Genomic DNA, 26,513 nt, shown 5'->3' on the forward strand with positions numbered 1-26,513 from the left:
GGTTTTTTGTTTTTTTTGCCTGACAGAAGTGATACTACCGCCACAGCCAGCAGTGCACCCTGTACAGACAATGGTTTCAGAATAGCATCGTGTCTGCTAAATGCATTTCTTTCTTTGAGTTAGGGGTAGACTTCTGACTAAAATTTAAAGAGGAAACCTTCTGTGTGACTTGTGTGTTTACCAGATCTTAATATTGTTGTGCATCATTTAAATTCACCTCGTAGGCCCCAACAATGCCTTGTGTTACTCAGACATGTTGTTGTTAGATGACACATGAACTCAGATCTGAACACTTCTTTTCAAATAATAATAACCTTCTGACAGGAATTACAGCAGTGAAAGTGGTTTTGCCGCTTCCATCATAAAGGGTTGCTATGCGTCTATCTTACCCTGCAAAAACACACTGTTGGTAACACCCTTTAACACACTTCAGAGACTTTTTTCCTCTTACTGTAAAAGGAAAGAAGAATGACGAAAGGGTTTTTTTTGTTCAATAATTTTATTTTTTCAAAAATAAGATTGTGTTACAAACTGTGAATAAACACGACATTTATGTTTTGATGCATGTGTTTTGTTTTAAGCAGTTTCAAAACTGAATGCTTGTAACTGCAAATTGGTTTTGAGAATTGTTTTACACCACTCAGAAGTACTAACCACAGACATGCGTTCACACACACGTGCGCTCACACACACACACACACACACACACACACACACACACACACACACACACACACACACACACACGCACGCACACACACACACAATTTGTGATCTTTGTAGTCTCTCAGTTTCAAATAAAAAAAAAAAAATCCAGTGCTGCGGAAACAGTTACACCCATCAGCAAAGCACATAACCCATTTTTAATACTCTGATCTTACAGGTGTGTTGGAGGTTTCTTTGTCTGTGGTATCTCTGTGGCTGTAAGGACCACTGCTTGGGTAACTCCAACCAAAGTATTTAGCCATCACCTTGTTCAATGACTTCCTAAACTTCTCTCCTACAAATGCGTAGATCACTGGATTTACACAGCAGTGGGACAGCGCGATAATCTCAGCAATGCTCATGGCAGTGTTGAGGGCTGTTGAACTCACACAGAGGTTGGGTCCCAGGTTTATGTCAAACACCTCCAGTGTTTTGAAAAAAACTGCAACATTATAGGGAACCCAGCACACCACAAACACACACACAATGATGAAAATCAGCTTCACAGCCTTGTTCCTATTAGAGTTCCTGGACTTTGACAGCACAATGAGGATTTTCACATAGCAGAAAATCATGATGGGAAGGCACAGAAAAAGGCCCACTGTGTTCTCACTGAAGTTGCGCTGCAACTTCCAGAAATGCTCTGTGTCTTCTGGGTAGATGGGCTGGCACTCTGAGACATTATCATCAGACTCCAAGGAGGCAAATACTACCCGAGGGGTTGCCATAGTGACAGATATCGCCCAAATAATGATGCTGGCTGTGATGCCGTAGCGACGTGTCCGGGCTCGAATGGCTGCCACGGCATGGACGATGGCCAGGTAGCGGTCCACGCTCATGAAGGTCACGAACAAGGTCCCACTGTAGAAGCCTAACTGTTGGGTGGAAGAAGAGAGGAAGTAAAATTAGAACAGGATGTGACATGAGATGAGGAAACCTTTGATGAGGCTTTAAATGCGTCAGTGAGGTTCTTCACAAATCTGACATTACCCAGCAGTTGCTTCACGCATCACCTGAGCTTTAGAGAATCGAACAACTACACAGGTGTAATTGTTTGGGAATTTTGCATTCAGAAAACAGAAATCATTTCTTTTGACTAAAATATGAAGTAATTAATGTGAGTAAACTGGTTAAACTTTCACTTATTTAAAAAAAAAAGTAACATAAAAAAATTTTCATCTTGACAAAGGAGCCCATTCGGATTACTTCGTTTATATATAAACTTTACTTTTTGGTAGTACATATGATTCAATACAACCGAAAACTATTGATTTTGATGAGCCTAAGAATAATCATCTCTTTGTCTTCGCCAGCGACATGGCAAAGCCATGAGGAAGTTGCAGTTCGTCAGTCATAGTTGCAACATTTCAAATTCAACAGACTCCAGATTATCTGTTTTGTAAATCTCCTGGACCGCAGCCTTGGCTCTGAAGAAGGCACGGTATCGACGTGTCAATCATGAAAGTTGAAGTGCTTCAGTTGTTCCAATAATGAATATGCATTCCATGTGTTATTATGGTACACATGAGGTTTTCCATTTAGAGAAAGAAAGTGAGAAAGAAAATAACTACCTGATAAACTCCTGTTTTTATTTTGCATAAGCCGAGGTTCTGGGAACTGTGGGCCCAGAGGGGCAGTGATACAGCCACTAAGAGGTCTGACAGAGTCAGGTTGAGAAGACATACATCAGTCATAGTTCTGAGCTTAACATGTCGCAGGAGGACCCACAGGACTGTGCTGTTTCCTGTGAAATAAATTCAGATATTAATCTTAGAACAGAACGTATGTGAAAGTCTGATGCATGCATGAACTTTATTGATGAGTTCTGTGCTTCAGTATACAGAGTTGAGTCTTGGGCTATCGTACAAGCTATGTCTGTGTATTCAAAAAGCCTTATCGGGGCTGGTTTATAAATGCTGTGTTACATAGAATTGGTATGGAAAAAAAAAGATACATACCTAGAATACCAACACAAAACAGCACATAGCAAAGCACTGTTAAGACCATGGATCCAATGAAATCCGAACTTGAATCCGGATTGCAGGTATCATTGTAATCATAGTCATACATTTCTGAGTAGTTAAAGGTCCCGTTATCTGACATGGTGGTACAGCTGCGAGACAGAAAAGGAAATTTGGTCAATGTAGTACAACAGTCATGCAAAAAGGTGAGAATGTCACCATCACGTGGTCTTTTACATAAAGAGAAAAAAAGAAAAAAACAATTACCTGAACTATTGTCAATATATTCATCTCAAGTTATTTAAATGATGTAAACAATACACAAGTAATAACAATATGGAGGCTGCCCGTTGTTACTATATAGATGTAATTGGCACCAACAATACCAAATCTGTTAAATCAGCTTGTTGGGAAATCAAATAAAAGTAGTTCGTCTGGTGTTAAAAAAGGTGCAGCTCAGTGCTTTAAAAAGCACCAGCCAAACCACTCAAGCAGCTGGACCTGTCTGATCATGTTTTCAGTTTCAAACCCAGTTCTGGATTGTTTTGGGTGAGTCTCTGACATACATGCACACATATGAAGTGTTCCAGTGTTTTCCTCCTTTTTCTTCAGCCCATCAGAAGATTAAAAAGTGGCAATACAGATAGAGAGAAATGCCCAAAAGACATAAAACTTCCTCTATTCAGTTTTTGTCCTCAAATGCCTTTTGTGTTCCCTTTCCCCAGTGCCACGCACTCTTCAGTCACTCTGCTGTCTAACAGATATCACAGATAATTTAAAGAGGTACATTTACATCTATGATCATTATAAGATTATGTTTTTTGTGCCATATTATGTCAGAACATGTCTACAAGCCATTTGTGGTAGTTACTGAATTTCTTACCAAACATTAACTTGAGTCTGTTCTCATTCTATTTTAAAGCCAAAGCACCTGAATATTTTACATATAAATATGTATGTATGTGTAAAAAGAAAAAAGCCTACTTACTTTATGATGGCACCTTTTGGCTCCTGATTTAATTTTTCTTGTGGAAAGTCACATAAGAATTTCCTCCATAGTTTAGCTATCAGAAGTCTTTAAAGCCAGTCTTCAAGAAACAGAAAAGGAGTATGTTGTTTATTTCTTCTCTTTATTAGACACACTATTCCCCACAAGCATGATGAATGAACAGTTTGCTCATCAAATGAACATTTTAAAGTGATGATAAATTCTTCAAAGGGAAAAATTAGTTCAAACAGGGAATTGATAGAGTGGACTGGACTTTCCTGCCCTTTAAGTAGAACATTTTTGATAGAATCATCATTTAGTGAGTCATGTAAGAGAGGCTTATGTGTAAAAACCACCCAGAAGGTTAACTTCTGTTTTCAAAGTACAGGCTAAATATAATGAATGGCTGTAGATGAATGCTTATACATCCATAGATATCTCAAAACTTCCTGCCGGCGTGACCATAATCAAATTGATGTGATCTATTCAAACCGCATGTCAAACATTTTTCCTTTCACTATAAACAGATGCACAACCACCTGACTTGTTACCGTTGCCGACCCTCACTTCCTGTGGGTGACAGTGTTTACGCGCTGACACACACACACATACACACACGCATATTCCTCAACTACACAGTGGGTTAAAGGGTGTAGGAGGTGAACGAGCTGAAGTAAGTCTAGTAAGTTGAAACTAAATGTTTAGAAATCAAAAATTTGAACACGCTTACCACACTTTTGGCCAAAATCACTGCTCCTGAATGTGTATGTTCTTGTGCTGCGCGCCGAGCTTACATGTCATCCTGCCAATATGCATTGCTTGCTTTTTGTGTCAAATCCTGCAGCGGAGCTCATTTCTGGTAACGTGAACTCTGGGTTTTGCTGTTTCCTCCGCATTGTGTTAAACCTGCAAAGAGGTGTTGGTGTGGTTTTCTCAGAAATGTCCCTTTATGCGTTAACATGAGGCGGGAAAAGACAAAGGGGAAAAATATATTCAAATGAGGAGTTTCCTTTTTATTCCTTTCAAATATACCTCTTAATAATCTGATTTCTAAAAACTAAATTCAGCTTATCAGGAATGACTGAGCCTAGTTTGCACAACTTTACTTGAACTTACTCACAGTTCCTGCCTGAAATAAATCATGCTAGTGTTTACTGGTGGCTGCAACCATAAATACATTGATCTGAAACTACTTAACATGTCTTACCAAATGTACATATCTCAAATGTAATTTTGGAATCTGACAAGAATGCTCAATGACCAAGTGTATGACTGTCATTTCAAGTTCAAGATGTGCTGTATCATTTATTGTCCTAAGAAAACAGTTACACAGAAACAAGATGAGAGATAAGTACATGAAAGACTTTGATCTCTCCATTTGCAGGGTACTTACAAATACATCATGAAATCATGAAATAATAAAAGAAAGAGAAATTGCATATATTTGAAATTTAGAAAGAGATTAGCTTGAAATATATAAATGAAAGTACAGGTTTTGTACAAACATCAGAAAAAGTTTATTTTAGAATATGTTTAGAATGAAAAACAGCACACCGTATAATGTACAGAAATACAAAAGTGAGAGCATAAAATCTGGCAACACTGGAAAGTTTGTTCCACATAAACATATCAAATTCCATTATGATGTGAAATGTGGAAATTATGCTTCTAAACCTTAACTTCATAATGCGATACATTTGAATGAAACACTTTTTCCACAGCTCATTAAAAACACGTAAAAGAAGAAAGCAAACTGTTACAGGCTGCCGTGAACAGCAAGTTTCATTTGGCCTGAGCAGACGAAGGAAAAGCATTACACAGAGTTGAGAAAAGACTTGAAATTCTGTAAAGCAGGTGGCAGTGCTAAGAGGTTATACTCATTCAAATGGTCTAAACGTGTGCAGACAGGCCTTGAAGCTAAGACACCGGTGAAGAGTACTGTGGCTACAACTGACCTCCATAGATGTAAGTGGAGGTGACTTCAGTGGATCTGGACATAACTGTGCTTCTCCTGTCTGCCACATCTCTGCTGTAACCAGGCACAAACTTTTTCAGCAGCTGCAAGGCTCGTCTCATAAACTTCTCTCCCACAAAAGCATATATGATGGGGTTCAGGCAGCAGTGAGCGTAAGCTAAGGCCTGGGTCACTATTATTGATTTCATTAAATTTTTCTCCCAAGTTTCATCATGTGGGATTTTTCCTTTTTCCTGAAGAAACTTCAAGAAACGAGAAATGTTAAATGGAGCCCAGAGCAAGAAAAATGCAACCACTATGCAGATGATCAGCTTGACGATGCGGTGCTTCTTTGAGGTCCTCATGCTCACCAGTGTGGGAATGATCCTGGAGTAGCAACCTACCATCACCAACAAAGGAATCACGAGACCCAGCACATTTATGGTGAACAGGTTGTAATGAGCCCAGATTTTGCTCTCCTCGGGATAGTCACATCCAAACTTCTGGGACTCTTCTGTTTCCTGTGTGAAGATAAAATCCGGCAGAGAGACAAACAAGCTCAGCATCCAAACGAGCACGGTCAGAATGATGGCTGCCTTCTTTGTACGATAACGTGCAACCCTGTGAGCGTGCAAGATGATCATGTAGCGGTCCAGCGTCATGACAACCATGTAGAAGATGCTGCTGAAGAAGCCAATCTGGTGAGAGCCGGAGACTAAACGGCACATGAAGTCTCCAAAAGTCCACTGGCCGACCCTGGCATAGTGAGAGTAGAAAGGCAGCGTGAAGACGAAGAGGAGGTCAGAGAGAGCCAGGTTGAAGAGGCAGATGTCTGTCAGGTTGCTCTGATTGCGATGCTTCACCAGGACACACACCACTAGTCCGTTACCTTTGGGGGAAAAGACACAATAAGTTTACTTGTCACACTGTTACATGTAGAACAACATCATCTCTCTTTCTCTTACATACACACACTTTCATACATCATTTAAATACAATCCAACACCCATAATATACTCACAAGAGGACGCACCTACCTATGAAGCCCAGGATGAAAACCAAACTATAGAGAGTGGCCAGAAACACTCTGATGAAGTCCATTACGTCGCTGTAGCTGATAGGATTGTAGTTTCCATCGTCAGTAAAAAAAGTGCTGTAATCATACATTGTGGTGTATTCTGTGATGTTCTCTCCTGCAAAGGGAGAGAAAAGCTTTTAAAATGTCAACAATTACGATACAACACACATGCATCAGGATTAGAGCCTATTTATTAGGAAACACAAACACAACTGCTACTGTATACACCTGTTGCTGACTGTTGGGGATGCGACAGGAGAAGAAAGTGCTGGCTGTAGTCGCCCGATCAAAGGTTACTTTTGTGTGTATTTTTAAGGTGATTTTTCCTTTTCTGAGAAAACCACTGATAATCATTGACGGAACTGTCGTTACCTGGCATTTTGGCCCCTCAGAGATAATTGATAAATGAGGGTTTATTTTCCCACAGGTATATTTTTGGAAGTTTCTCACCCCTTCATTTTCCACTGTCATCAATCCATAAGATACCCCTGCTACACTAAAATAGGATTTGGTCTGTTAATTAAACCTGAATTATTATAACTTATTTAGTTCATATGAGTTAAATGATAGGACATTAAATGACAGGAAAATACAAAAGCCTTAAGATGAACTTTAATGACATTGTGACAATGCATAGAATTTGTATCTTTTTGCAAACAATTTTCAAAGACAACCGAATACTGAATTGCTGTTAAAATATATTCACCTTCCATGGCGATGTCTCAGTGAAGGTTCTTCCAGGTACAGCCAGGAATTCCACTTCAAGCTTCCTTTTCCCTCTTTTACTGACGTGATGCCTCTAGACATGCAGAGGTGAAGTAACCGTCTTGATGTCTGCAGTCCGATAATAAGGACCACAGAAACAGAAGTGCACATGTTGTTTCGTGTATGTGCCCTAAGTGAGATCCTTATCAGGATTCTGTTGTTAAAGATATAGCTTGACATCCAAACAGCAATACAACTTTAAAGAGAAAGACAGGACATGTGGACACAGCTTCAGAAAACGACTGTTGGACTTTGCTTAAAGCGTTAAAGGGTTTATTAATAATGTGATTTTATAAACACTGAATCATCCCAACATATGCTGCCGTCATCTAAATTCTTTATTATTTGTTGTTATTCCTCAATACCCATATCCTCTCAGACTGGGTGTCATAGAGGCACTGTTCTTCCAGCAAATCAAATGGCTAAAATAACTCTGTCTACTTTTTTTTCTCCAAGTTTTTATAAATGTATTGCTTAAATTTTTTTTCAGAAATCTCCCAAATTCCTTCCAGTTGAGTAATTGATAAGGCTACAGTGAACTAGTCAACCAGTAAAATGGAGATACAGAGAAATTCTTTAAACAATCCCACAATTTTTACTCTACAGCAAATATTCCACCATCAAATAATAAGAAAGGGGGTCTTATTTCCAATGTCTTCTCCGGGTTGATAGTAGGAAAGCATACACAAAAATCTGTAGTGTAACTTGTTGGAACTATCGTATTTTTTTAGCAGGTGGATAGAAATTTCGAGCTTGGAGAGTATAAGCCATTTTGTTTGAGGAGATGGCTAGAGCGGCACACAGACTTTAACTGCAGCTTTGCTGACATGTGCAGATATTTTACACTTGAGAGGGTGTTGTGTTTGAATACCCTCTTGTGATAGGTTAGGATAATCACTCTCCCTCTCCATCGATCTTTGTGAGAGACCACAGATCTTCCTCTTCACTGCAAACTTCTGTCGGTGTCAGTGCCGCCACAAAACAGCACAGTAAATAAAATCGCCAACATTTTAACTTTAAGTTGAATTTAAAGTCTTTCTGGAGCCTAATCTGCTGTGCAGCTCTTTGTGAAGAGGAACTAAAGTCCTCTTTTGGTCAAAACCACCAAATTCCACAGAACAAAATGGAAAAACTGGAAAACAGATGGGTGAATGCATGAAGTCACAAAGTAACCAGTCCTCTGAGGTAATGTTAGTGCTTTTTTTTAAATTGGAGACTGGTGTGTTAAACAAAAACATAGCACCTCTGGTAAAATATAAAGAAGGGCATCTCTGCAAGCAACTATGAAAATATTTCATAATATAACCAAAAATAACCACAAGAACTGAAAACCCAGTGAACTAACTCAGATAATTACTTCACAAACAGGACATCCTGTTAGTGTCTAGTGGAGCTAATTGTAGCTATCAAGCTATAATTATCACATGCACACATTTAGACCTATGTGGGAAAACATAATTCTGAGGGACAACCTTGGAATGCAGAAAGGCCCATTTATAGTATTGAGTACTGAGCGTGTTTCTGTGTTTTCAGTACATATTATCTCCTTCAACTTGTTTTCTTAGCAGTTTATGTCTGTCTGCTTCTCTCCTACTGTCTGCCTTTACTTGCAGCATAGACCAGTGGTTCCCAAACCTTTTTTGCCAGGGCCCCTTTTGTTTTAAAAGAAAAATGTTCGCGCCCCCCCCCCCCCCCCCGCACGTGCACGCGCACGCACACACCCTCCAACCACACACACCCCTATTTTGCTCCATTGCGGTTTATTTCACACCTCAAACATTTAGTAAACAAATAAGCAAATACAAGTAATCTGCAATAAATTACAGGTAGTAATAAATTAAACTACTAACTCTTTTATGCTACACGAGTATTTTTGAAAACGCAGCTGTTTTGTCCACACGTAAACGGCGTTTCGAATCACCGAAAACGGAGATTTTTTAAAACTCCTTTTGTGTGGACGAGGAATACAGAGTTTGTCACACAACGTCAAAGGTATGCGCCTTTTTCCACGTCACGCTGTGCGCCACGTTATTGTTTACATGAGATGAATTGCAGAATAGCAGTTAGAGGCAAAATACTGTTAATCTGACTATCTTCGGTTTTTACTGGCTTACATACACACACGCAGTTACTGTCCCTCTATTTAGACAGGCAGAGGCGTCACGGTGTGATTATTTTACGTGTAGTTGGGTTTTTTTTTCCTGTGTAATAATATTCAACATTGCTATCAATTCATTTTCAAAAAATGCCTCTCTGTGCAAAATGGGTTGAAAAACATAAACAACTGTGGGATACTGTTTGTCCGTGATTTAGACAGGGGGAACAAATCGTGGCAGGATCAGCCTGATATTATTTGTATCCCACTGTAACTTTACTGTATAAAGAGCTAAGATCTCCAAAGTGTCAGGAGTAGTTAGTCATTACAACAAGTGTTTGAACTAAAAATCAAGAATGTGGGATCCTGTTTGTCCGTGATTTGAAGAGCCCAGCGAAAACCAATTCTGCAGGGGAGACCTACCTTGGCACTTGTGCAGGTGAAACCAAAGGGCAGATATGCTTCACCATATTTTCTAGTCTTTGGCTTAGAATGAAGTTGGTTTGGAAACATATTCAGTTATGCTTCATTTCCTGCTTTGCATTTCTGTGGCCGCCCCATGCTAGCAGTGTCCAAGCGTTTTGTTTCCCCTCCCCTTTTCATACCGCGCCCCTGGGCCCCACACTTTGGGAAGGTCTGCCCACATTTTAGTACTGCTAAAATTCGTCGTTGAAACATCCTTAAATACCATTTCCTTCATGAAGTTGAAGTTTAAGGTTCGGGTTGGCTCAAAATGGGTCTGCTTATCATGTTTGCAATTAACTGTAACAAAAAGTAATTACCACACTCTAACACTTTGTGACAACCAATTCCATCATGGGGCTGTTTGTCACACAGTATGGGGGTGGTTATCCCTGGTTATGTAAAAAAAAGGCTTGATTTTATTCTATATTTTTTTCAGATAGAGACATAAACAAGTTTAGAAATAAACACTGCGTCATTTAAATACAAGTGCTTTAATAATGTAACCTTTATTAAAAATCACAAAAACAACTGAGAACAATCGGCACACTCCACCATGACTACATTTTGTACTGATGTATCATTGATATAATTTCAAAAAGGCCAAAAATATCTTTTAAAAGACAAATTGTTTTTATGCATGATAACCTGAGCAACAGTGAGCAAGTCAGTGTAAAAATCTTGATGCATGCTAGATCATCCAGATAAGGAAAGGCAGCCTATTTTTTAAGCTTGCTAGTCTTTATCTAGCAAACCTGTGCATTAGTCACACAACTCATTTATGACAAATATGCATACCGGATTGTCAGAGATATAATCTTTGAGTGATCAGTTTTTGCAGACAACACATTGAAGCCCTGCTTCGTGGGCCAGCTATTGCTATACGGCTTAATACAAGCTGCTTATCCAACAAAGGAACAAAAACACATAACTGTAAAACCATTTCTCATTCTCAGGGGCCTGGTTGTCACACAAGCTGACCTTTTGATAAGCATTTTTACCTAGCTAACACATGGTTTTAGCATCACAATGAAAAACTGATTCAAAGAAAGCTATTACCTTCAGCTTGTTAATAAGTGCATTTCTATAATAAAAAAAATGTTTGAGATTTTAACTCAAAAACAACATGAAAAATTACTCTGACCCATAAAAAATACAAAATCCCTCCTCCTCTCAATATTTTGTGTGTTTTTCACAAATTGGCCAATGCAAAATAGACAGATTGTCAAGATTAGCAACAGAACTGTGAAAAATGTATGCATTTAAAAGTAAGGTTACATCTCAGAGAGAAAGTCAGAAGCTAAAGAGTGTGTTTGTCACTTGTCATGTTGTGTACAGAACAAGTTACTCCAGTTGGGTCCTTCTGTGCTACTTACAAACCTCTTGTTTAAAGGGACAGGTGCAGCAGCCTTCCAGCTTTGATTTCTGAACACAGCCTATATGTTTTTGTTATTTATTCATGAATGTCTAGTTTACACTGAAAGCTAATAGTACATCAGTTTTTCGAGTTACTGTATTATAGGCGTTAGCCGTTCTGGCTAGCTCTCATCCATTAGCAGCTCATTCATTTGCACTGCCAAACATTTATGGAGTGAAGTGCCACTGGGATTGCATCTTCGATGGTTCAGTGGAGAACATCTGGGTTCTCTACTGGCTTCTGTCTCTCTGGTGTACCTCTTCAAGCAGCTAGCCAATGCTTTGAGTCTTGCTTGGGAGCTCCTAGGGCATGAGCTATTGGCAGCTAGTTGCACTTCTTAGTACATCCCTTTCTTTATTGCATCTTTCTGCCACACATATAAGCCACTCTTAGAATTGGCTAACCTCCCTCCGTGCTGCCTTGATCTTTACCTCCAATCTCTTTCTTTTTCATAAAGAGCACTGCTCTATGTGGCTGTTCATCTTGTAGCCAACATCTCAAGGATCATTGTTGCCATTGTGTCGTTCAGCTGCTTGTTTTCAGTGATGGTCGCAGTAGGGATTGTCCAAAATGCTACATTCACATCTCTTTTAGCAGACTTTCAGGTGTACTTAATGTAATCTTGGTAATCGACCATGAAGTGTCCAGGTTTCCACCTTAGCTATGAGCCTGTCTCTCAGGTAAGCTGCTCTTGTATTCAATGCCTTTAATGCACTAATTGTTCTTGGGGCTCGGTGGCCAATCTTTGAGGGTGGGGTGATGATATCTCCCTCCTGACCTGATATGCTAGCACCCCTTGCCGTATCATTTGTGTTGTAACTCATCAATCTCTAGTTGTGATAGCAGTTGCCAATTAAGGATATTTAAACACATAGCTGTCAGATATTTTGCCATTACTTTATATATTGGGTGTAGTAGCATTCCAACATCTATTCTCAGTGCTTGTCCACTTATGCCTTGATACTTCAGTAGCCCACTTCTCATCAGTGTGTCCTGGTTCCTCAACACAAGATGCGACGTCCGAGGCAGTAAGGTTTCAGCTATGTGTCTCTTGCTCATTTTCCAGGGCAGGCTTGGGTAGCATAGTGGGCCTAGCCTGCGGAGCCTTATGTTACCTCTTTATCTCTTGCAGTGTTGTGTCAATGCACGGGATAAAAAAATAAAGTCTTTCTCTTGCTGAAGTGAAATGTATAAGGTAGGATAAGCTAAAAGTATAAGGTAAGTTTATGCAAATATGTGTACTTGTGCTTCCCTGCAACTTCATTTCTCTCACACAAAGTTGTTGGTGTACGTTTTCAACAATTGTCCCTTCGTGCGTGATCATTAGATTTAAATAGGAAAGGGAAAATGTATTCAAATGAAAATAATTTGATTCTGTGTTAATAGAAGCTCATCAGTAACTACAAAGCTTTCATGATAGTGAACAATTACTTGTCTAATAAATTAATCTGGGACAAATGAATTTGATCATTTCACACTTCATGATTGGATGCAGAATTTTCTCAGTTAAATATTGTAGGAACTGAAATTTGCTTAACTTGAGATAAAAGCATATAGAATGAATGTGACCACTTCAAGCTGCTCTTCAATGTACATCCCCGATGTCACAGGGTCAATTAAGAACCCAGTGTGATTTTTATTTTGAGTAAATTCAAGATCTGCAGTAAAATGTTTTGATTTAAGAAAATTCTGATACAAAATACAAAATTTTCTGATACAAAATGAGGACAAGAACTAAGTGGATGCCAGCCTTGATTCATGAACAGTCCAAGTACAGGTACAAGTGTCATACAAAACAGAAGTGTGCATAAGATCAATACCTGGAAAACAGTACAGTATGCACGCAGAGTAAAAAAAAGAGCAAAAACAAAAACCCATCTGAAATGGGAGTCAAAGTTATTGAGGCAAAAGAAAAGAATTTATTTACAATGTAAAAGTAAAAAGTAGTAAAAGTAGGTCAGACCACTGTATATTATATATAAATTTAAAAAGTGAGAAAAAAATCGACACTGGAAAGTTTCTTTAACATCAAATTCCCAACTTCAGAATGCCATACATTTGAATAAACCACTTTTCACAGTCATTTATAACACCTTTGAAATCTTATGGCCATAACAACATTAGCAGGATCTAAAGGTGTACAGACAAACTTTAAAGGAGAGACACTGGTGAAAAACACTGGTGCTATGTGGCAAAGTGACAAACAAACAAAACTAACAGGAAAAACACTGAAACTGAACACTAAAACATTCATGACAAAAACAATTACAACTGCCCTCCACCTTCTATAGTTTAAAAGAAGCAGAGGTGACTTCAGAGCCCCTGGACATAACTGAGCTCCTCCTGAATGAGCTGTCTGTCAGATCTCTGCTGTAACCAGGCATCAACTTTTTCAGCAGCTGCAAGGCTCGTCTCATAAACTTCTCTCCCACAAAAGCATAAATGATGGGATTCAGACAGCAGTGAGTGTAAGCTAAGGCCTCGGTCACTGTTTTTGACAGCCTTATATTTTTGTACCAGGTTTCATCATCAGGGATTATTCCTCTTTTCTGAAGAAACTCCAGGAAAAGGGAAATGTTATATGGAGCCCATAGTAAGAAAAATGCAAGCACTATGCAGATGATCAGCTTGACGATGCGGTGCTTCTTTGCGGTCCTCATGCTCAACAGCGTGGGAATGATCGTGGAGTAGCAACCTACCATCACCAGCAAGGGAATGATGAGACCCAGCACATTTATGGTGAACAGGCTGTAACGCTCCCAGACTTTGCTCTCCTCGGGATAGTCACACTCCACCCTATGGGATTCCTGTCCTATTGCCTTTATGAAGATAAAATCCGGCAGAGAGACAAACAAGCTCAGCATCCAAACGAGCACGGTCAGAATGATGGCTGCCTTCTTTGTGCGATAACGTGCAACCCTGTGAGCGTGCACGATGATCATGTAGCGGTCCAGCGTCATGACAACCATGAAGAAGATGCTGCTGAAGAAGCCAATGTGGTGAGACCCGGAGATCAAACGGCACATGAAGTCTCCAAAAGCCCACTGACCGACCCTGGCATTGTGAGAGTAGAAAGGCAGCGTGAAGACGAAGAGGAGGTCAGAGAGAGCCAGGTTGAAGAGGCAGATGTCTGTCAGGTTGCTCTGATTGCGGTGCTTCACCAGGACACACACCACTAGCCCGTTACCTTTGGAAGAAAAGACACAATAAGTGTACCTGTCACACTGTTACATGTTGAACAGCATTCTCTCTCTTTTGCATTTCATCTGTGTCTCACATACACACACCTACATGCATAGGTAAAGATTCTCAAGTTGGAAATTCCCAGAAAAGGAGGTCTGTGCAATGTGTAGAAACTCATAATCTCCACAGCATACACACAAGAGGACACACCTACCTATGAAGCCCATGATGAAAACCAAACTGTAGAGAGTGGTGAGAAACACTTTGTTAAAGTCCTTTACATCACCCATGTAGGTAGGAGAAAGGTCTGTGCCGTTAGGAAACTCAAAGTAAAATGAATAATCATAGGCTGTGGTGTTTTCTCCTGCAGAAAGAGAGAGAAAGATTTGTTATTAACATTATTATTTATATTAATTTCAGCACAGGCTACAACAAATAAGATGCAGTATATCAAAGACTTCTTTACTGCTGTAAACACATGCTGCCGTTGGAGGTTAACTGGATTTATTTTTGAATGCTCATTGCATCAAAGTGTTAGGTTTGGTTTCGTAATGCCGTTTCAACCCTTATCAAGTGCAGCCTGAATTTCCAACCTATTGCTGATGACATGTTTCTGTTTTAAAGGAGGTTTTCCTTTGCTATGAGCACCACAAATAATCCATTCACATCTGCTGGTTTGGCCCCCCAGGCAGTTGACAGTGGGGGTGATTTTGCCACCTATTGGTGCTCATTGGTACTCCCTCTTGGGAACATCGTTAATCCATAAAATGCTTCTTTTTAAAAAATAGGATTAAAATCTTCTTCACAAAGTCTATGATTTAAACCTGCACCATTATTGTAACAAATCTGATAACTGGTTTTGTTGGGATTAAAATTATTAGACGAGGATGGTATTCCATAATAAACCTACGATCAACTATTGGGTTTGTTTATCTGTGTTATTGTAATTTTTAATGTAAGCATTGTTTTGGATGTGATGAAAGGTTTTAACACTATTACAATGATTTTACAATATTACCATTATTATTCTGAAAATAACAGATACATGGATGGAGATAACAGCACTTGTAAAAGTTGTATTAAGGCATTGTGGCAGTGTTGTGTTGTTTTTAACTACAAAAAACAACAGTAAAAATAAGATCTCTAGATTAAAGATGAAATTAGAAATCATGAAGTAGCTTTGACATAGTTTCAGTCACAGTATTTGGTTTTAGATCTCTGTGACAATGCGTGCAGCTTTGAACACTACACTTTATAACCCAAGTAAATTTCCAAGAGCTCTGTAAAACATGACACTTTAAATAGTCTAAATTGTGGATTAATGTTGAAAGATAATTACCTGACATTGTGATATCTCAGTGAAGGCTCATCCAACCAGGTCAAGTCAGGAATTACACTTCAAGGCTCCCTTTCCCCGTTTACTGATGTGATCCCTTTAGATGTGCAGAAATGAACTAACTATCAAAAGTTCTGCAGTCCGCTAATGATGAGAACAGAAAGAGAAAAAAAAGGTGTTGCTTCCTGTACGTCCCCAAGTCTGATCTTTATCAGGAGTCTGCTTGAAATCTAGACTGCCAGAAAATGGTTCAAAGCACAACACAGCAATTGGTGACAGAAATTTCTACTTTGACTAAATGACTGCTGGTTTTTGCCAAAAGTGACAGAAAGTTTATTTTTATTGTTATTGTTACTATTTTTATTTGTTTTTCTTCTTGGACTCATTAATGTACACCACTGCTACATATTATACACTTTGTACTAACAGGAGACTTTAGCCATTATGCCTCACTAATACTGTGTTGGACCCACTTTAACTTTCAACAGGTGCTGCAAACACTCCTCAGTTATTTTGGTTCATGTTGATGTGATAGCATCATGCAGCTGCTGTAGATTTGGTGGCTGCACATTCATTTTCTTTAAAGAATAATTATATTGGGTCCTGTTTTGATAGATATAGTGAAGAGTGACACGAAAGGGGGGGCGGGGGGACTTTTGGATGACATGTATACCTATATAACCATATGCACTATATATCTGTCTGCACTGAACATATATGCGGTAACTTTCACACAGACTCTTAAGCACAAGATGTTTTTCCTCAACATGGTTTATTAAGGTGGTACAGTAGCAGAGCAGTTAATGCTGGGGAGAGTTCTCCTGAATAACTCACTTTCCAGCTCCGGTAGCGGAGCACAGTATGAATGTGCTCCGGTGGCAGCACATTCATAAAGACAAACCTCCAGTTCAGCCACATCCCAAAGCTGGTCTGGTGGATTTAGGCTGTGGTGGCTGTGGAAGCCATTTGAGCACAGTGAACTTGTCATGTAAAAATAACAGTGTGTGGTGATTTGAACTCTATGACATGGTGGGTGCTCCTGCTGGAATCAGCCATCAGAAGATGGAAACTCTACAGTGATGCACATAGTCAAAAGCAATACTCAGGATGCGCAGTTGGTGCTGAGGGTCACAAACTTTGCCACGAAAATATCCCCCACACCATTACACCACCAACAGCACCATGAACTGTTGATACAAGGAAGGATCAATCCATCCTTTCATGTTGTCTACACCAAATTCTAACATCTGGCATCATGTCCCTGCCATCCAAGTATGGCAGCTGAAAGAAATCTCCGTCCCGGGTCATCCGTGGATCGGTTTTCCTCCGAGGCGTGGGCACCTATAAGCAGAGTTTTGTCTTTACCCTATAAGATTCAAAATTATTCAAAGTAACACTCAGGTATGCCGTTCAGCAGGTTAGTTACGACGTCGGGAGTAGCTTGGGAGAACAAGGAAACACAGACTGCTTCAGGTTGCCTTCCCAAACCAACTCAAAGGTTTATTCATCATACAACAGTTTATATAGAGGAAAAAGGTTCGTGTGTCAGCAGATTCTCAGTTCAAACCGGTACAGACCAAATATGGAAGCGTCTTCCTGCCCTCTGAGCAAAGAAGTATCCTTTGTATAGTTTATCATTTCAGCTACAATTTATGATTATCCCAGGGAAATACACTCCTAGACATAGAATACAGAGTTCTTTCATTAGTGAATTCTGAAACAAACCACCTGGCCTTTAACAAACCTTTTTCTAAGAGATAAAGAAGGGAGGATGGGAGTAAGGAAGTGATCTCTGTGGTATTTTCGACCTTGAGGTACCAGCCTGTGATTCTTACACATTAATTCTTGGGTCACAGAGAAAGAGAAAAACAACTAGTAAATGGGCCTTATTGAGTAACAGTTTTCCTGTATAATATCACTATAAAACAATATCCTGTAAATGCTACCATGGTATCAAAATATCACAACAGCAGCAGAACTCAAGAATAATATGAACTGACAGCATTTTCCAGTCTTCAGTTGTCCAAACTATGTAGTGCAAACTGCTCCCTCAGTTTCTTGATCTGTTGATCGGAATGGCATCCAGTGTGGTCTTCTGCTGCTGTAGCACATCTGGGTCAATGTATATTATATATTCAGAGATGCTTTTCTACATATTGTAGTTGTAACAAGTTTTTATTTGAGTTATTTTAATTTTAGGAATTGAACTTTGTTCAATTGAGATACAAACATATGGAATGAATGTAGAATATTACCACTTAAGCTGCTCCTAAGTGTACTTCCCCGATGTCACAGGGACAATGTGACATCGGGGATGTCGGGACAATGTGATTTTTATTTTAAGTAAATTCAAGATCTGCAGTAAAATGTTTTCACTTAAGAAAATTCTGATACAAAATGAGGACAAGAGACGAGTGGATGCCAGCCTTGATTCATGAACAGTGAAAGTACAAGTACAAGTATCATAACAAAACATAAGCATGCATAAGATCAATACCTGGAAAACAGTACGGTACAAAAAACCAAAACCAAAAACCCATCTGAAATGGGAGTCAAAGTTACTGAGGCAAAAGAAAGGAATTTACTTACAATGTAAAAGTAAAAGGTAGCAAAAGTAGGTCAGTCCACTGTATATTATATGGGGCACTATATATTTGTGTGTGTGTGTGTGTGTGTGTGTGTATGTGTGTGTGTGTGTGTGTGTGTGTGTGTGTGTGTATTAAAAAGTGAGACAAAAACCAACACTGGAAAGTTTGTTTCCAATCCAATTCCATTATAAATGCTGGCATAAAGCATTTTTTTCAAAAGTTATTCTAAAACCCAACTTCAGAATTCCATACATTTGAATAAACCACTTTTCCACAAGCTCATTAAAGATGTGTGACAAAAAACAAACTAACAGATTGTTGCAAATACTGTTGTAAACAAAAGGTTCAGTTTAAGCAAGTTTCATTAAGCCTGAGCAGAAGAAGAAAGGGCATTGCACAGAGTTTGGAAAAGACGTGAGATTCTCTAAAACATATGGCTATGGTAACAGAATAGTGTCGTTTATAACACATTTGAAATCTTATGGCCATAACAACATTAGCAGGATCTAAAGGTGTACAGACAAACTTTAAAGGAGAGACACTGGTGAAAAACACTGGTGCTATGTGGCAAAGTGACAAACAAACAAAACTAACAGGAAAAACACTGAAACTGAACACTAAAACATTCATGACAAAAACAATTACAACTGCCCTCCACCTTCTATAGTTTAAAAGAAGCAGAGGTGACTTCAGAGCCCCTGGACATAACTGAGCTCCTCCTGAATGAGCTGTCTGTCAGATCTCTGCTGTAACCAGGCATCAACTTTTTCAGCAGCTGCAAGGCTCGTCTCATAAACTTCTCTCCCACAAAAGCATAAATGATGGGATTCAGACAGCAGTGAGTGTAAGCTAAGGCCTCGGTCACTGTTTTTGACAGCCTTATATTTTTGTACCAGGTTTCATCATCAGGGATTATTCCTCTTTTCTGAAGAAACTCCAGGAAAAGGGAAATGTTATATGGAGCCCATAGTAAGAAAAATGCAAGCACTATGCAGATGATCAGCTTGACGATGCGGTGCTTCTTTGCGGTCCTCATGCTCAACAGCGTGGGAATGATCGTGGAGTAGCAACCTACCATCACCAGCAAGGGAATGATGAGACCCAGCACATTTATGGTGAACAGGCTGTAACGCTCCCAGACTTTGCTCTCCTCGGGATAGTCACACTCCACCCTATGGGATTCCTGTCCTATTGCCTTTATGAAGATAAAATCCGGCAGAGACACAAACAAGCTCAGCATCCAAACGAGCACGGTCAGAATGATGGAAACCCTCTTTGTGCGATAACGTGCAACCCTGTGAGCGTGCACGATGATCATGTAGCGCTCCAGTGTCATGACAACCATGAAGAAGATGCTGCTGAAGAAGCCAATGTGGTGAGACCCGGAGATCAAACGGCACATGAAGTCTCCAAAAGCCCACTGACCGACCCTGGCGTTGTGAGAGTAGAAAGGCAGTGTGAAGACGAAGAGGAGGTCAGAGAGAGCCAGGTTGAAGAGGCAGATGTCTGTCAAGTTGCTCTGATTGCGATGCTTCACCAGGACACACACCACTAGCCCGTTACCTTTGGGGGAAAAGACATAATATATGTACCTGTCAGTAGAGCAGGGCGATATGACCAAAAATATTTATCACGATATACATGTTGGATTTGTATTGTTGATTATCATTTATGCTTAGAAATATCTACTTATGTAGGCTTAGAGTTTTATAATTAGTTGTAGATTGATAGAGGTTTGATCCTTAGTAGTCTGCAGAGACGTAGTGTGCATTCCAGAGTGCTCTGGCATTAAGACCCACACTCTGGGAGGATGGGAGAGGTCGTACCTTTTCTTATTGTTTTATGGTAGTATAAATGTATCTATATCTGTTTTAGGCTAAGTGCCCTTTGTTTAGATAAACTGCTGGACTTCCAGACCCCACACACACACACACACACACACACACACACACACACACACACACACACAGGCAAGGTACTCTTTGTTTGTATGTAGACGTCATATGTTAATGAACCTATGTATATTCATGTAACCTCAATAAAAGCAGTGTTACGGGGGAGCGGACGAGAGCAACTGGGGTCAAGCAAAGGAACGGCGCTTGTCCGGTTCTCTCCCGTGCACGAGAAACATGAAGAACTTTGCCTACTCGTGTCTTGCTTTGCTGTGTAATTACATTGTCTTCAACGTTCCAGTGAATAGGTTTAAGCTACAAACCTATCAATACATTTGAAAATTTGCAATACCGATATAACTGACGATATAATTGACACTAGACAAAATACTTTACAACTCCACAACTTCATTAGTGCAAAACCCCCATCAATTTATTTTCACTTAAACAAGCAGCTGTTTTTTATGTGCATTAAAGTTATATAAAAATTTAACAGTGCAAATGCAAATTCCTTGCTGACAGTTTAATCAAAAGGCATTTCCAGTGGAAATTGACCGACATATCCTCAGCATAACCATGTAAAATATCCACAAAACTTAAAAAGAGGTTATACACACACAATACTGTAATATTATGTTGAAACACAGTACGTATCACTCCGCAAGGCGCCTGCCTACGGTAGCCGTGATACTCCGACAATCCATCAAGCGGTGCGGGTTCGTAGCTTAGCAAAGTTGTACTAAAACATTTGACAGATTTTCGAGCGCCGTGTACATAAAATCATTTTGAGGTCAGTAAACACAACCAGAATTCATACATAAGGCACACGGGCACTGTCGATTTTCATAAAAATCCAAGGATTGATTTTAAGTGCGCCGTATTTTCCGAAAAACATGGTAATAACGACGGTCCGCTAGCATGCTCTAGCAGAAATAGTGCTTTGTTGTGTATCTGACAGACGAACGCTAAACCAGTTCCACACCACTGAAGTTGCAGCATTTTTACAAACCAATTGGTTCAACTGTTTCATTCAACGATCCGCTTTTGCTGTGAAGGTTCTCAGTCATCCAGGTCATCGTAGTCTAAGGAGCAAACAAACTTAACAACGTGGTATATGCTGTACAGTGCAGCAAGGAATGCCCAGACCTCTACATCGGAGAGACCAAACAGCCACTTCACAAGGGCATGGCACAACATAGAAGAGCCACCTCCACGGGACAAGACTCAGCTGTCCATCTGCATCTAAAGGACAAAGGTCACTCTTTCGAGGATGCCAATGTTCACATTTTGGACAGAGAGGACAGATGGTTTGAAAGAGGAGTGAAAGAAGTCATTTACGTCAGCGGTCCCCAACCTTTTTTGCGCCACGGACCGGTTTATGCCTGACAATATTTTCATGGACCGGCCTTTAAGGTGTCGCGGATAAATACAACAAAATAAAACTAGTACCGGTACCGAAAAAAAGAACATTTATTCATAACACACATGAAAAGACCCAGGAAAACCAAGTTAACGATAAAAACGATGACAAAATAACGCTGAAAACCAATAAAAACCCTGAAAATTATACATTTCACACCTGAGCCTCAACTCTCGCGGCCCAGTACCAAACGACTCACGGACCGGTACCGGTCCGAGGGTTGGGGACCTCTGATTTACGTCCACTGTGAGCGACCATCTTTGAACAGAGGCGGTGATTTACGACACCAACTGTCTGCCATCTATAATCCAGTTTTGAGATCCCTTCCCAGACGCCTTAATGCCCACTCACATCCTGGGCCATCTGACCTCAGGAAATCACATGATAGGGTGGGGCCAGGTTTCACAATGAACTCACCCGAAACCCTGGCTGATTGTGACCCACACCCGCTTTCACACCTTGGCTCATGTGAATAGGTAGAGGATCATCAGGGGGTCCTTTGTCCCTCTTTGGGGGGAAACTCCCAGTGGTTTTAAATCTGGCACTCTCCACCATTTGACCCTTAGAAATAAAGAAGCTTATCGGATGAGAGGTGAAACGTTTTCAAGCAACTCAAAGAAGTCCAGACGCTTTTCTTTCCAAGCTCCTTAGATCAGCTTTTGCCCTTCTCATTCTCCATCGCTGCCATGCTTTTTCCGCCATGTGCATATAAAAACAAAGGCACTGCACATGCGCGTTTTACCCAAATTCTATTGTGATATTTCATTTTCTTATCATTGCCCAACATTATACCGGTATTACCGTGAACGGTATGATATGGCCCAGCCCTACCTGCCACGCTGTTACATGTTGAACAACATTCTCTCTTTCCCGTTCCATCTGCGTGTCTCACATACACACACCTACATACATAGGTAAAAGTCAGCAAGTTAGAAATTCCCAGAAAAGGAGGTCTGTGCAATGTGTAGAAACAATCCATAATCTCCACAGCATACACACAAGAGGACACACCTACCTATGAATCCCAGGATGAAAACCAAACTGTAGAGAGTGGTGAGAAACACTTTGTTAAAGTCCTTTACATCACTTAGGTTGGTAGGAGAAAAGCCTGTGTCGTTCTCATGGTAATCTGGGTAATCATAGATTGTGGTGTTTTCTTCTGCAGAAAGAGAGAGAAAGATTTACTATATTGCTCATTGCATCAAAGTGTTAGGTTTGGTTTCGTAATGCCGTTTCAACCCTTATCAAGTGCAGCCTGAATTTCCAACCTATTGCTGATGACATGTTTCTGTTTTAAAGGAGGTTTTCCTTTGCTATGAGCACCACAAATAATCCATTCACATCTGCTGGTTTGGCCCCCCAGGGAGTTGACAGTGGGGGTGATTTTGCCACCTATTGGTGCTCATTGGTACTCCCTCTTGGGAACATCGTTAATCCATAAAATGCTTCTTTTTAAAAAATAGGATTAAAATCTTCTTCACAAAGTCTATGATTTAAACCTGCACCATTATTGTAACAAATCTGATAACTGGTTTTGTTGGGATTAAAATTATTAGACGAGGATGGTATTCCATAATAAACCTACGATCAACTATTGGGTTTGTTTATCTGTGTTATTGTAATTTTTTGTGTAAGCATTGTTTTGGATGTGATGAAAGGTTTTAACACTATTACAATGATTTTACAATATTACCATTATTATTCTGAAAATAACAGATACATGGATGGAGATAACAGCACTTGTAAAAGTTGTATTAAGGCATTGTGGCAGTGTTGTGTTGTTTTTAACTACTATTAAAAAAAACAACAGTAAAAATAAGATATCTAGATTAAAGATGAAATTAGAAATCATGAAGTAGCTTTGACATAGTTTCAGTCACAGTATTTGGTTTTAGATCTCTGTGACAATGCGTGCAGCTTTGAACACTACACTTTATAACCCAAGTAAATTTCCAAGAGCTCTGTAAAACATGACACTTTAAATAGTCTAAATTGTGGATTAATGTTGAAAGATAATTACCTGACATTGTGATATCTCAGTGAAGGCTCTTCCAACCAGGTCAAGTCAGGAATTACACTTCAAGGCTCCCTTTCCCCGTTTACTGATGTGATCCCTTTAGGTATGCAGAAATGAACTAACTATCAAAAGTTCTGCAGTCCGCTAATGATGAGAACAGAAAGAGAAAAAAAAGGTGTTGCTTCCTGTACGTCCCCAAGTCTGATCTTTATCAGGAGTCTGCTTGAAATCTAGACTGCCAGAAAATGGTTCAAAGCACAACACAGCAAATGGTGACAGAAATTTCTACTTTGACTAAATGACTGCTGGTTTTTGCCAAAAGTGACAGAAAGTTTATTTTTATTGTTATTGTTACTATTTTTATTTGTTTTTCTTCTTGGACTCATTAATGTACACCACTGCTACATATTATATACTTTGTACTAACAGGAGACTTTAGCCATTATGCCTCACTAATACTGTGTTGGAACCACTTTAACTTTCAACAGGTGCTGCAAACACTCCTCAGTTATTTTGGTTCATGTTGATGTGATAGCATCGTGCAGCTGCTGTAGATTTGGTGGCTGCACATTCATTTTCTTTAAAGAATAATTATATTGGGTCCTGTTTTGATAGATATAGTGAAGAGTAACACGAAAGGGGGGGGGGGGGGCGGGGGGACTTTTGGATGACATGTATACCAATATAACCATATGCACTATATATCTGTCTGCACTGAACATATATGCAGTAACTTTCACACAGACTCTGTGTGTTTTGCCTCACCATGGTTTATTAAGCACCAGCTGAGCATCCTGAGTTTTGCTGTTGACTATATGCAACTCTTCATCACTCTAATGTTTTAATCTTCTAATGGTTGATTCCAGCAGGAACACCCACCATGCGTGAGTTCAAATAACCTCACACTATTATATTTACATGACAAGCTCAATGTGCTCAAAAGGCTTCCACAGCCACCACAGCCTAAATCCACCAGACCAGCTTTGGGATGTGGCTGAACTGGAAGTTTGTCTTTATGAATGTGCTGCCACCAAATCTACAACAACTGCACGATGCTATCACATCAGCATGGAACCAGAATTTCAATTTAATTCAATTCAATTTTATTTATATAGCACCAAATCACAACAACAGTCACCTTAAGGCGCTTTATATTGTACAGTAGATCATACAATAGTAAATACATAATAGATACAGAGAAAAACCCAACAATCATATGTAACAGAGATTAATAACAGGTATGATTAATTGCAGAGAGGTCTATTAACGCATAGTGAGTGAGAAAGGTGACTGGAAAGGAAAAACTCAATGTATGATGGGAATCCCCCAACAGCCTATCCCTATTGCAGCATAACTAAGGGAGGATTCAGGGTCACCTGGTCCAGCCCTAACTATATGCTTTAGCAAAAAGGAAAGTTTTAAGCCTAATCTTAAAAGTAGAGATAGTGTCTGTCTCCCGAATCCAAACTGGAAGCTGGTTCCACAGAAAAGGGGCCTGAAAACTGAAGGCTCTCCCTCCCATTCTACTTTTAAATACTCTAGGAACAACAAGTAGGCCTGCAGAGCGAGAGCGAAGTGCTCTAATATGGTACCTAATATGGTATCTAATATGGTACTACAATGTCATTAAGATAAGATGGGGCCTGATTATTTAAGACCTTGTATGTGAGGAGCAGGATTTTGAATTCAATTCTGGATTTAACAGGAAGCCAATGGAGGGAAGCCAAAACAGGAGAAATATGCTCTCTCTTTCTAGCCCCTGTCAGTACTCTTGCTGCAGCATTTTGGATTAATTGAAGGCTTTTCAGGGAGTCTGTAGGACATCCTGATAATAATGAATTACAGTAGTCCAGCCTAAAAGTAATAAATGCATGAACTAGTTTTTCAGCGTCACTCTGAGACAGGATATTTCTAACTTTAAAGATGTTGCGCAAATGGAAGAAAGCAGTCTTACATATTTGTTTTATATGTGCGTTGAAGGACATGTCCTGGTCAAAAATGACTCCAAGGTTCTTCACAGTGTTACTGGAGGCCAAAGTAATGCCATCCAATCTGGTTAGATACCATATGTCTAAGATTTTCAGGGCCGAGTACAATAACCTCAGTTTTATCTGAATTAAGAAGCAGAAAGTTAGCGGCCATCCAGGTCTTTATGTCTTTAAGACATTCCTGCAGTTTAACTAATTGGTGTGTGTTGTCTGGCTTCATAGATAGATAGAGCTGAGTGTCATCAGCATAGCAGTGAAAATGTATGCTATGTCTTCTGATGACACTGCCTAAGGGAAGCATGTATAATGTAAACAGAATTGGTCCTAGCACTGAACCCTGTGGAACTCCATAATTAACCTCAGTGTGTGAAGAGGACTCTCCATTTACATGAAAAAATTGGAGTCTATTAGATAGATATGATACAAACCACTGCAGTGCAGTACCTGTAATACCTACAGCATGTTCTAATCGCTCTAATACAACATTATGGTCAACAGTATCGAATGCTGCACTGAGGTCTAGCAGGACAAGCACAGAGATGAGTCCACTGTCAGAGGCCATAAGAAGATCATTTGTAACTTTCACTAAAGCTGTTTCTGTGCTGTGATGAGCTCTGAAACCTGACTGAAACTCTTCAAATAAGCCATTACCCATACTCTTATC

The 26,513-nt window shown here is 39.7% G+C and overlaps 4 protein-coding genes across 5 annotated transcripts; all 4 read right to left on the bottom strand.

Annotated features, from left to right (window-relative positions):
• Window positions 1–279: 279 nt before the first annotated feature.
• On the bottom strand, window positions 280–4,680 carry LOC146698185 (C-C chemokine receptor type 2). 2 transcript variants are annotated; one of them, XM_085472640.1, is made up of 5 exons: window positions 4,385–4,680; window positions 3,655–3,754; window positions 2,664–2,818; window positions 2,277–2,449; window positions 280–1,580 (listed from the first exon to the last, which is right to left on the bottom strand). In XM_085472640.1, the coding sequence occupies exons 3-5, from the start codon at window positions 2,806–2,808 to the stop codon at window positions 864–866; spliced, it is 1,035 nt and encodes a 344-aa protein (XP_085328766.1). In that variant the 5' UTR covers window positions 2,809–2,818; window positions 3,655–3,754; window positions 4,385–4,680; the 3' UTR covers window positions 280–863. The 2 variants fall into 2 exon arrangements, with proteins under 2 accessions (XP_085328766.1, XP_085328767.1); XM_085472641.1 differs by lacking the exon at window positions 4,385–4,680 and having other exon boundaries at window positions 3,655–4,047.
• Window positions 4,681–4,939: 259 nt separating this feature from the next.
• On the bottom strand, window positions 4,940–7,523 carry LOC146698186 (C-C chemokine receptor type 2-like). The gene is made up of 3 exons (XM_085472642.1): window positions 7,393–7,523; window positions 6,646–6,801; window positions 4,940–6,497 (listed from the first exon to the last, which is right to left on the bottom strand). The coding sequence occupies exons 1-3, from the start codon at window positions 7,397–7,399 to the stop codon at window positions 5,599–5,601; spliced, it is 1,062 nt and encodes a 353-aa protein (XP_085328768.1). The 5' UTR covers window positions 7,400–7,523; the 3' UTR covers window positions 4,940–5,598.
• A 5,798-nt stretch (window positions 7,524–13,321) lies between these two features.
• Window positions 13,322–16,046, bottom strand: LOC146698187 (C-C chemokine receptor type 1-like). The gene is made up of 3 exons (XM_085472643.1): window positions 15,948–16,046; window positions 14,823–14,972; window positions 13,322–14,612 (listed from the first exon to the last, which is right to left on the bottom strand). Exons 1-3 carry the CDS (start codon window positions 15,952–15,954, stop codon window positions 13,711–13,713), a joined length of 1,059 nt encoding a protein of 352 aa, XP_085328769.1. The 5' UTR covers window positions 15,955–16,046; the 3' UTR covers window positions 13,322–13,710.
• Window positions 16,047–18,359: 2,313 nt separating this feature from the next.
• Window positions 18,360–23,953, bottom strand: LOC146698188 (C-C chemokine receptor type 1-like). Its single transcript, XM_085473206.1, has 3 exons — window positions 23,865–23,953; window positions 22,860–23,003; window positions 18,360–20,095 (listed from the first exon to the last, which is right to left on the bottom strand). The coding sequence occupies exons 1-3, from the start codon at window positions 23,869–23,871 to the stop codon at window positions 19,194–19,196; spliced, it is 1,053 nt and encodes a 350-aa protein (XP_085329332.1). The 5' UTR covers window positions 23,872–23,953; the 3' UTR covers window positions 18,360–19,193.
• Window positions 23,954–26,513: the final 2,560 nt, after the last annotated feature.

Source organism: Copadichromis virginalis, linkage group LG11 (assembly GCF_057382275.1).
Source record: "Copadichromis virginalis isolate Kocher_CV1m ecotype Utaka linkage group LG11, C_Virginalis_male_GT1.1, whole genome shotgun sequence".
Classification (NCBI taxonomy): Eukaryota; Metazoa; Chordata; class Actinopteri; order Cichliformes; family Cichlidae; genus Copadichromis; species Copadichromis virginalis.

Excerpts from the sequence above, each read along its gene's own strand:
- LOC146698185 (XM_085472640.1), bottom strand. The coding sequence starts at position 2,808 with ATGTCAGATAACGGGACCTTTAACTACTCAGAAATGTATGACTATGAT. Across the intron at positions 2,450-2,663 it reads GTTTTGTGTTGGTATTCTAG|GAAACAGCACAGTCCTGTGG; the intron begins GTATGTATCTTT and ends TTTATTTCACAG. Across the intron at positions 1,581-2,276 it reads TAAAAACAGGAGTTTATCAG|TTAGGCTTCTACAGTGGGAC; the intron begins GTAGTTATTTTC and ends TCCACCCAACAG.
- LOC146698186 (XM_085472642.1), bottom strand. Across the intron at positions 6,498-6,645 it reads TTTCATCCTGGGCTTCATAG|GTAACGGACTAGTGGTGTGT; the intron begins GTAGGTGCGTCC and ends TTTCCCCCAAAG.
- LOC146698187 (XM_085472643.1), bottom strand. Across the intron at positions 14,613-14,822 it reads TTTCATCATGGGCTTCATAG|GTAACGGGCTAGTGGTGTGT; the intron begins GTAGGTGTGTCC and ends TTTCTTCCAAAG.
- LOC146698188 (XM_085473206.1), bottom strand. Across the intron at positions 20,096-22,859 it reads TTTCATCCTGGGATTCATAG|GTAACGGGCTAGTGGTGTGT; the intron begins GTAGGTGTGTCC and ends TTTCCCCCAAAG.